Raw genomic sequence first — 11,421 nt, forward strand, 5'->3', positions numbered from 1 at the left:
GATAAGCAGGGCATTTACATTTTCTTGATAGGGTTAGTCATATGAAAGCTGACAAAGAAGGAAAAAGAGCAGTGATGTGGTGCAATATCAACAGACAGCTGTCCCCTGGCTTCTCGATAAATAGGATGACTTGCATTGCTGAGCGGTGTGGTCACTGCCAAAGGAATGGCCCTCTCACATTTCTTCCTGATTCACATATTCAGTGTGTTACTTGTCATCCCCTCCCTCTTCTGCTTCCCAGACACTGAGTCTGGAATGAAAATTCACCTGCCTCTGAGTTGGCTGCCGGTGGGGGCAGGCAGGGGTGTTAGTTGGGTTCCCAGGTTGGAAGATTATCTCACCCAGCCCTAGCTATATAAGCTGACCCGGGCAGAGGGACTCAGCAGGGCTGCCTCAAGGGATTCATTCTACAGCAGAAGAACTTACAGATGAACTGAACTTCAGGCCAACATGATGATGCTGAAAGTAGAAGAGCTGGTATGTTAGACACATTATTTTTACATGGTGAAAACCCGTTCAGTCTTGATTTTTATTTGAAAATTGAAATGCCCTTTTCTTTCAGGCATAATGCACAGGTACTCTGAAAATGCCATATAGGGAAGATGGTTGGTTTATATGATGCAATAAGTGAAATTGGAAAAGTGGAGCTGGCAGTAATGAATTCTCTGCATATTTCCTATTTATTATCTTCTCCTTTGGTTTTTATCACTGAAGTGTGGAATCACTGTAGTTATCAAAGTGCCTTAGGGAAGACATCCTATTACAAGAATATATGTCTGGAAACCTTGCAAATAAGACCAAGAGCCATCAAAAGTACCTAAAATGGGAGAATATTAATCAAAAGGGTTGTGATTTTCCTAGGAGAAATGTAAGTGGCTTAAAAGTAGATTTAAACATAACAACCTAACCTAAGCCTTGATCTTACTGAGTGGGACAGTCACCTGAGGGTAATCCTGGAATACTGCAGTAACGGAGGGGCTGTCACCAGGGAGGGAGGGCCAGGGCTTCCTGCTGGGTCCTCTGAAGGGAATGTCCCCAGGACAGGACCTGCTACTCCTGACTTTGTCACTTTCTTCCATTACAGGTCACAGGGAAGAAGAATGGCAGTGGGGATACTGGGGAATTCCTTCCTGAGGATTTCAGAGATGGAGAGTATGAAGCTGCTGTTACTTTAGAGAAGCAAGAGGACCTGAAAACACTTCCAGCCCACTCTGTGAGTCTGGGGGAGCAACAGCAGAAAATCGAGAAACAGCGAGAGGCAGAGGTAAGAACATGGAATCCAGTAGTGGGAGGGTGGGGGGGTGGGGGTAGGGGATGGAAGTGCCAGGCAGCAAGGAGAAAAGAAACAAATGAAATAAACGCAACCGCTCCAAAGAGATTTCCTTACTAAATTTAAGCCCATAAAGAGGCAACCCTATGGAATAGGTTGTGGGAAATAATTATTTAACAAGACGATGACCTCTCAATTCTGAATCAGTGACTGAATATTCTGTGACCATGTTCTGACTGTAAGACTTGGAAAAAGAAATGTGTCTAGAGAATTTCTAATCTCATGCAATCCCAAGCAAGGGAGACCTCTTTTTTCTCATGTTAGTCCATGGGTCATTGTTTGGCTGTGTTTAATACCTGTGTTGAGAAGATCTGTATTGCAGGGTGAATTTGCATTACTTACTAAACACAGAGAGAACGTGTATTAGTTAGCTGTAATTCCAGAACAACATGTTTCGTGGACCCTGCATAGAGGGCCACCTGAAGGAGATTGGCAATGATATTTCAGAATTGAATGCTTATTGTTGGGTTCTTTGGGGTAAAAAAAAAATTCTCAAGCATGATAAAAAAAATTCTGCAGAAATCTGGAGTTTATTCATGGAATCATCACTCAGAGACCAGATTCCACCTCCAATTAGTCAAAAACTGATGCTACACACAAGAGAAATAACTATGAAGGCAATTAACTGAGAAAACAGACTTCCAAATACTTGAATAAGTCACTAAATCCAAGTCAAAGATGTATTTTAAAATTAGATTTTGCTTTTGCTGTTCAGACTGTTCACATGCTTACCTCAGACACTGCAGATTTTGTTTAGACACAACCAGAGTGCCTGTCGGGAGAACTTACTGTATTTTGAAGTTTGTATTTCTTTTTTAGCTCAAGAAGAAAAAACTAGAACAAAGATCAAAGCTTGAAAATTTAGAAGACCTTGAGATAATCATTCAACTGAAGAAAAGGAAAAAATATAGGAAAACTAAAATTCCAGTTGTGAAGGAAACTGAACCTGAAATCATTGTAAGGACTGTTTGGTTTTGTGCTTATTACACGTCTGGCATTATGCGGCAGGGGAATAAATTATCCGTGGCGGGTTTGATTCAGTGTTGGAAAGCTCACAGTGACTCTCACACTATTTTTTTGGCTTTAGACGGAACCTGTGGATGTGCCTAGGTTTCTGAAGGCTGCCCTGGAGAACAAACTGCCAGTAGTAGAAAAATTCTTGTCAGACAAGAACAATCCAGATGTCTGTGATGAGGTAAGGTTTATACAAAGCACTGCAAAATCCAGCTCATTAATTTTACGTTTCTTATGCTTAACTGCAGCCTTGCTAATATGGTACCAAAAATCAATCTACCTGAAGCAGTTTCCCCAGCTGTTACCACATACACCAGTAGCTTAATAGGAGGGTGCAGGGCCCAAAAACAAAGCCGGGTTAATGCCAAGGTTGCATTATTTTTTTGTACTCTTGTATACTTCTGGCTGATTTTTCAGTTTGTCTTTAACTTTTTAGGTCTTTGGGATAGACTTTTAGTAAGGCAGGACCAAGAAGTAACCTTTGGAGAAATTCGTTAATAACATCATCCCTGATTGGGCCCAAACATATCAGTACTACACAAGAAATCTACAGACTAGAGTTCAAGTGCTAGCACTAAGCTCTACTTGACTATTTGATTTTTAGCAGCTAATTTGCATTTTCTGGACCTCAGTTTCTTTATTTGTAAATAGAGGGCACTGGAGTAAAATAATGCCTGAAGTTGTTCCAGCCCAAATAGTCTATTAACCTGTTTATATGAAGCCAATTTACCAGAAACCACTAATCCTTTTGTATCCTTTACCCCATGAACTGACAGGGAATCATTTCTGGAGTTGAGCTAAAAATGAGTTTCCCATTCTCTTAAAAATGAATTGAATACTTTTTGATATTCAACCTAGCAACAGTCCCAGATGGAAGAAAACTGTCTGGCCTGCATGGCAAATACTACACAAACAATTAAGGGCAAACTATAAGAAAGGGAATGTCAGCATTTAGGTAGTTTTGAATTTTAAGTTCACATTCCTCAATGTAGATGTCTGAGCACTTAGAAACATATGTTGCAGGAAATTCCAGCCTTAGTGGCAGGATAATTGTTCTAGTTCTGCAATTTTAGTAAATTTGACATTTCTAATTCAAGAATAAGCACTCAAGTTAGGTCTTCAGAATCCCCAGCTTCATACCTCTTAGAAAGGATTTCGTTTTTATATGCATTGCAATCTCTCTCTCTCTTTTAAATCTTCTGACAGTATAAACGGACAGCTCTTCATAGAGCATGCTTAGAAGGACATTTGGCAATTGTGGAGAAGTTAATGGAAGCTGGAGCCCAGATTGAATTCCGTGATATGGTAAATATATTTCTTTGTTTGGCAATGAGCCAAAATAAGTAGACTATGTGAAGCTTGAGAAAACCTACAGTGAAAAACTGCACTGAGTGGATTGAAAATTGATCTGAGGGAACTAGGCAAAAGCTCATTTCTCCATACAAAGGAAAGCTGGAGATGAGACTAGGTCATGTGGCAAGTATTTTCCATACATGCTGAAAGGAGAGGAGTGTTCCAGGGAAAAGAAGAAAGTGAGAGCTGTTGAACAGAATTCAATATCCTCATCAGAGAGTTGGGTCATTATCAAGTCAGTAGCATAACTGAGAAGTAACACAGTCCATGCTTGCCTTTCAACATCCTTGTCCTTCCATTATATGCAGCAGTCTGCCGTGGCCCCTTGGCTGCCAGCAACGTATCAGAATTCTCCAGCTACACACCTTGTATGATAGATGCCGATTGCCATCAATGAGATCTGAGGCTAGACTGCATACTAAATGAATTGCCTCTGTGAAAAGCAGCTGCTATTCAGGCCTCAATAATTCAACCACTGTGATTGCTACAAAGACCAACATAGAGCATATTTTATGAACTGAAGATTGAGCTGAGAAAATGTTTTATTTATTTAAATGCAGCTCCATTTGACTTTATAACAAAATAGAAAAGGTGTATCCAAAAGTCTAAAGGACTTGAATAAAATTGAACCAGAAAGACAATTAGAAAAACAATTAAAGAAACAAAAAATAAAGTTTGCATGGAAAGACAGTCAAATTCAGGAGTGTGGGATTTGGAAGGCCAGAGGTACCAACAGAGCAGTGCTGAGGGACTCCCTATGAGTATGTGCAGTCTGCAGTGGCCACAACTGTGGCCAGTCGAGGTACAGAAGCTGTGCTAGCACTGATGACAGCAGAGACCCAGTGAGAGGTGAGGAAAAAGCAGTGGGGACATAGGCATCAGACCCAGATTAAGGCCTCTTGGAAGGATCAACTTTTATTCTGACAGAATTTTAAAATACAATTGTTTAGAGCTTGTGAGTGTATGTGGATAATGTATTTTAAAGTTCCAGGTAGATGAGGGTTTGAATGTCTCTTCTGTCACTTACTAGCTGTGTCTCCTTGGGCAAGAAACTTGAATAGTTTGGAGCCTTGTTTTCTTCCTCTGCAAAATGAACACAGAACACCTACTTCATGTTGCTGCCAAGATCCATGTGCCTAGAGTGTGTTGCACCATGTTGGCATGAGGAATTTCCCAATAGATTGTAGTTCTTATTCTTTGTTTTTAAGTCTTATTAGATTTATTAAGAGCCTCCTAATAAAGCAAACATACACACACAGATACATGCATGAATGCATGCACATTCACACAGAGTTGAGCTAAAACATTTGGCAGGAGCCTCAACTACAATGGTGAGAACTGGCAATCTAGCCCCGGACCAACCCCGTGTTACCACTGATGCCCTGGCAATGGTGGTTTTCCTGGGCCTGAGAAACTAAGCATTAATTCTTCTGACCAGGTTCTCCTTTTACTTTCCCGGTACAGCTCGAATCCACAGCCATCCACTGGGCAAGCCGTGGAGGAAACCTGGATGTCTTAAAATTGTTGCTGAATAAAGGAGCAAAAATCAGTGCTCGGGACAAGGTATTTCTCCCGCCCCCGCTCCTCTTCTTCCCCCATCTTCCTTCTCCCTCCCCTCTCCCCCTCCTGGGCTCAGCTCCCAACCCCACGCTCTGCCCTCTGCCGGCACCAGAGCGGCCGCGTCTCCCCCTCGCACGGGCCCCGGGGTCTGGGACAGCCTGCGTCCTCGCGCCCAGCGCATCAGCAGCGCCCTTTACTTTCCCAGTTGCTCAGCACGGCGCTGCACGTGGCGGTGAGGACCGGCCACTGCGAGTGTGCGGAGCATCTCATCGCCTGTGAGGCCGACCTCAATGCCAAGGACCGAGTGAGTAGCTGCGCACGGCCGGGCCGCCTAAAGCTGGGTTCCCCGTTACTTTCGAATCACTCCCCAAGCTGAGTACCCCTGTGGTCCCCACTTCTGGGCCTCAGGCCACCGTTCGCCTGTTCACTCTGCTCCTCTAGGAAGGAGACACCCCCCTGCACGACGCTGTGAGACTGAATCGTTACAAGATGATCCGACTCCTGATTACCTATGGCGCAGACCTCAACGTCAAGAACTGCGTAAGTGCTGGAAACAAGCATCCCCGCTTGCCAGCTTTCTGATTAACAAAAGTTTATCTCACATACTTGAAAATAGTCCCACAGGGTAGTATTGTGGGGCGGAGGTGGTCTTTTAATGGCTCAAATGCGCCTGGCCATTCCCAAAAGACGCTGCTAACCTCGGCCAGGCCTCAGGTCACCTGGTCAGAGACAGGCAGAGCCATCGTGACTGCTGTACCTCAAGTGCCTAAGCCAGTGTCCAGGACTAATTTTAAAATTGGTCTTGAAAATGATTAAACTGCTCTCCTTCACAAAGACAAGCACAGTCCGCCTTGGCCATCCCTGGCTGAACAAGGCCTGGGGTGGTCGCAAGTAGACCCCCACCACCCCTGAACTGCTCTGAAACTGCACAGTGGTTAGTGCAGCCAAAGGCCAGTGGGCACAAATTATTATCTACCCGAGTAATTCTGCATCATCCTCTCCTCGTTGCACCAGGACATGCTGCCACTTTCTTTCAGGCAGCCCTGCCTTTGCCTATACTTTTGAGATAATTTATATTCATTCTACATCCCTCAAAATAATTTCCTATTTTTAGACCCTGAGAATGCTCATATACTTCCTTCTACAAGTACATATTAATTTAGCTTCATCTGTAAGTCATGGAATATAACCAACTTTTCCTCATGGTCCCAATTCCCAGAAAAACATCTTCTAATATAGGCTTTAAAAATATCATGGGGAAGATTGGGTGTAAATTACTGAAGAAATAATTTGAAAGGAACTTGTTGGAGAATCATTTTACAAAGAAGAGAAAGAAAACCCCAGTCATCTTATTCTATGAATGATTTCCTCCCCTTGTTGTGTTACTGTGAGACTGAGAGGAATACTTTATCATTAAAAACAACAACAAACTGACTTGGTGACAGGGACAAAGATCAAAGCAGTAGGGTCACTCAACTTTGATATTGGAATTGGCCTTGTCTAATAATTTATAGAAACTGTAAGAAGAAGAGTAGACTCAATGAAATCTTGAAAGCTGCAGAAAATATGATTTTTTTTTTCAAGCAGTGAGACATTACCAGCAAAAACAAATAGCATACAGACTGGGGGAGACTGTCAGAAGCCAGAAAATCAGGGGATAAATTTCAGTAGAGAGGAGTTAAAGGATGTCATGGAAGACTAGCCCAAAATATACAAATAGGGCTCATAGCTTGAAATTATCAGTTAATCCCCAGCATAAAGGTTCTGGAACCATTAATAGCACTGACCCAATGGATGGATGTTTCCAAAAAAGATCATTAAGCTGTTGGACACCATCTTGAAGGGAATTTGAAACACATAATACATATTCAACTGTTGTCTAAAATTCTGTCTTCATGTCTGCTAATGAGTGTTTCTCGAGGAGGACTGTACAGAGCTGAGAAGCTCTAAATGAGGGTTACAGGGTCACTAAGTCAAATATGCACAGGAGTCAGGCAGATCATGTAAGATACTTAAACATGACCGCAGGGATCTATGCACTTAATTTTTAAAGGTAGAGACCCTTCCCCAACCAAGTCCATGTTGTTCTGTGGAACCAAGGACATCATGCTGCCAGCTCATGTTTTTTCAAAGCAGTCACAAATTCAATTGGGAAATCTCTTAATTTCCAACTGTTGCCAATTAATTCCAACTTTAAAAACAATCTGAGCTCTGTTTAGACCAAAACAAAACAGATCTCTAGAGTGATTTGCATAACCAAAGCTGGCAGTTTGCAATCTGGGTTAAAGAAAGACTTCTGAATGAATTGAAATGGAAAAATTTAGGACTTCTCATATCTAAAGACAAGAATTGAGAGATGATGTGATTTTAATTTTTTCAAATATCTTGAGACATATATATATAAGGGGAAAATTTTTTATCTAAAAATATTCACATATCACTGACATCACCTCTGAGAAAATTAAATTTCCTGGGAGAGCTCAGTCAGTGTAACTTCTGGGCACATGTGAAAAACCTACCTCCTGAAACAGTAATAGTACTGACAGAACCTGAACGTTTAAGCCAGGCTGTTGAAGCAGCTCATTTATCACCACTTTTTACCAAACAGGAATCATTTCCAAATTGATAAAAACTGGTTCTTGACCAAGAGGCATACCGTTACCTCCCCACACCCATCCTGAAGGTCACTGGAGATGTGTAGAGGCACTTTCTGAACTTCAAAATGACTTGGTATGCTCTTGCCATTTAGTGTCTAGGGACCCGGGGTAGTCCCACAGAGGAAAAACCACTGCTAGTCTGAAATGCCAAAAGCATTCCTGTGAGAAACAGTGAAGGCTGGTTTGAATATAAACTGCAAATCACTTGTAGTGGGAAGCATAAAACACTTCAGTAACGTACACCTATCCATTACCTCACTAAACACACACACACACAGAGGATGTGAATTTATAGTGCCTCCCCTCTGGAAGTCAAATTTCCTCATCTCTTTTGATTAGGCTGGGAAGACCCCGATGGATCTGGTGCTGCACTGGCAGAATGGAACCAAAGCAATATTTGACAGCCTCAGAGAGAACTCCTATAAGACCTCCCGCATGGCCACATTCTGAGGGAAACAGCAACACGCTTTCACCAGCTGCTCTTCACCAGCATTTTGAAGGCATGGCCCCAAAGAGGAGCGACTAGTCATGAAATCCAGCTTTTATTGATCGACCAGTTGTAAAGCTGCACTTAATGAAGTTTTGTGAAAGCACAGGGATATAGGTATTGTAATTCCCCTTAGTGAGACGCACTCTATTTTTATTTATTCCTGTTATTTATTTATTTACATCGATACCACTGATAGACCTTTCATGATCATCCACTTGGTGAGCAAAGCTTAATCTGTTTATAACACTTCAGAGCCTTCTCATAAGTAGTTCTTAAACCACAGTAATGAGCAGTGCTGTCAGTGCCTACTACCTGTCCTCTTGTTCATGGAAGATACTTCAAGGTGTTTTTAAAAGACAAAGGTGATTATCGCAGCCCTCTTTTCTCCTGAATTTTTAATGCTGAAGTTTGAGGTAATGGAAAGTATGTAGTGACAGGAAAGGGAACAGTAGAATGAAAGTGATTCTGTGAGAAGAACAGGAAAGCCAGCCATTTTATGCCTGGGCCTGGTATTTCTTACCAAGCCAGGAGCTGTACCGAGGTGAAGAGGAAGTGATGAGTGTAAGTGGAGTGCAGTGGACAGAGCAGGCCACTGAGCCATGTAGAAAGAACTGAACTTGCTCAAAAAAGTTGAAAGTAACTGCAAATTGTAAATGTGTAAATGTATATTATGTTGTATGTATATTTTATATTCATAATAAAAGCAAATTCTAAACCTCTAAGTACTTCTATTAGTAGGAAAGAATCATGTAGAAAAGTTCATTCAGAAGGAGTATTTTTCTTTTCTTCCAAGTTTTGCAAGTTAGGAATGCCCTGAACAACAGCACCTCTCGGTATTTAATGTGCACACAGATCACCTGAGGATCTTGTTAATATGAAGATTCTGATCCCTCCAGTTTTGAGTGGGGCCTGAGACTCTGCATTTCTGGCAAGCGCCCAGGTGATGCAGAGGTGGTGGTACCCCGCAACCATAGGTTGAGGAAGATTGAAAAACCATAGATACAAAGTTCAAGTTCCTTTGGCTCCAATGATGGGGAGTAAGAGACCCCTGGTGGGCAGGATGAATACTGCACATTAAACAAGTGCTCCCGTTAAGTTCCCTTCTGGGCTGACTGCTCTGAAATTCTTGTGGACACTACAAGACTGGCAGTGCCAAAAGCTGCCTACAAAAAAATGCACCTGGTCCATGATTTCTGGCCTCCAAGGGAAGCTATTCCATTGCCAGGTGCGAAGACTTGTGATGAGAAAACCAGATTGTCCTTGCCCTGCCTTCCTGGAACAGATGAATATTATTAATGATAGAAATAAATAGTAACGGTTTATGGTAAGCACAATGAAGTGAAAAATAGGACTGTGAGAGTCTAAGATATGGGGGCTCATCATCTGATTGGGAGGGCTGGGCTGTGCATTTCTGCAAGGATTTCTTGGCTGTGGTGACCTTCCAGAGGAGTCTGAACAATAAACTGGAGTTATTCAAACACAGTATTCCAGGCATCAGAGAGAACACAGCAAAGGGCAAGGTTATGGGAAAAGTTGAGCACTTTAGGAAATGCGTGAAGGCCAGAGTGGAACACGGTACTGGTACCCCACCCAAAAAAGTCACTCCAGATAGGATCGTACACATAGCCTCTTATCTGTGCCTCTAACACTTTGAGAAAGTGAGAGGCACAGTCCACAACCAGAAGGTCTTCCAGCTTGCTGGTCATGGATGTGGAGCAGTGAGGATGGTTTGACCTAGTTTGGGACCTTTGTTATCTAGTCTCCTAACAATTCATAGGGTCCAACTGCCAGGGGCATCGGGAACTTCATTCTCTTTCTCTCTCTCCCTTCTCCTCCCCCCCACCTACTCCCTAGGGTCCTGACTCTAACCAGTCAGATCCTTAAGGCTCAGGGGTTCTTCCAGTCCTTCCAAGTAAAGCACCTACAACACAGGCAACACTTCTCTTGCTGGTACTGATGTTGCTACGGTGTAACTTCAGTGTTACTATGTGACCAGGTTCTTCCTTTACAATGTCTTATTAAAGTCCCTTTCCCCAAAATAATTGGGAGGGTAAAGGAAAGAAGAGAGTACAACAAAGATTTGCTCTAGTACAAAGGTAGAGGGTAGGAGAGACACCATGGAGGAAGTCCCATGAGAACAAGGCCAACTCAGTTACCTTTGCTCCTGGAACCAAAATAAACACTTCAGGCAAAAATTTCCAGTTTCTGACAGACAGGCCATCAATTTATATAAATTCCTTTGTCTCCCCACCTGAGCCAGCTCTGTGCCCGCAGTCTGTCCTGTCTTGTGTTTTCTCAGTGATGGGAACGAACATCCTGGGCCAAGAGAGATTTCCGGTTCCAGAAGCTGTCCTTGACATCCTCTTCCCCTAGCTCCCCTCCTTCAGCCAGGCAGCAAGTCTTCTCACCAAGCACCTAAGTAGCTCTATGACCTGTGCACTTCCTTGCACCCAAGGGGCCACTGCCCTAGTTCAGCTCACCATAGCTTCTCCCTGGATCACTCAAACAGCCCTCACTGGGCTCAGCCTCCGGGTTACTTCCCAACAGACAGCCGGTTCTACCAGCTGCAGCCACAGTGTTTTTCTAAAATGCAAATCTGGTCATTTGCCTCTTTAAAGTTCTTCAATGACTTTCATTTCCCTCAGGATGAAATGAAAACTCCTTAATGTTTCTAAAATCCTTAAAATCTGACTGCTGTTCACTCTTTATTTTCATCTCTTTCTTATTACTTACCTAGCTAAATTGTAAACTTCCACTCCACTGAGTTTTAAGTTCCTTAAAAAATCCAGGCACTTCTTTTTGTTTCCACATACTGTGTCAGCCCTCCAGAAGGCCCTTCTTCCCACCCCACCCCACTGCAACCCCCATTGCCTAATTTCTCCTCATCCCTGCCCTTCAGGTTATCTGAATTTCCTCCAGGAAGCCACTCTTGATCCTTACTGAGACTTTGTAAGTCTCCCCAAGTGTGTTCTTGTTATTTTTCCTCCATGTCATGACATCTACCATCTTCCCTTTGT

At 42.7% G+C, this 11,421-nt stretch overlaps 1 protein-coding gene across 1 annotated transcript; it reads left to right on the plus strand.

The window, feature by feature from the left end:
• Nucleotides 1–323: 323 nt before the first annotated feature.
• Nucleotides 324–9,126, plus strand: ANKRD1 (ankyrin repeat domain 1). Its single transcript, XM_017664394.3, has 9 exons — nt 324–477; nt 1,085–1,264; nt 2,150–2,287; nt 2,418–2,525; nt 3,551–3,649; nt 5,162–5,260; nt 5,463–5,561; nt 5,699–5,797; nt 8,254–9,126. Exons 1-9 carry the CDS (start codon nt 451–453, stop codon nt 8,362–8,364), a joined length of 960 nt encoding a protein of 319 aa, XP_017519883.2. The 5' UTR covers nt 324–450; the 3' UTR covers nt 8,365–9,126.
• Nucleotides 9,127–11,421: the final 2,295 nt, after the last annotated feature.

Source organism: Manis javanica, chromosome 7 (genome assembly GCF_040802235.1).
Source record: "Manis javanica isolate MJ-LG chromosome 7, MJ_LKY, whole genome shotgun sequence".
NCBI lineage: Eukaryota > Metazoa > Chordata > Mammalia > Pholidota > Manidae > Manis > Manis javanica.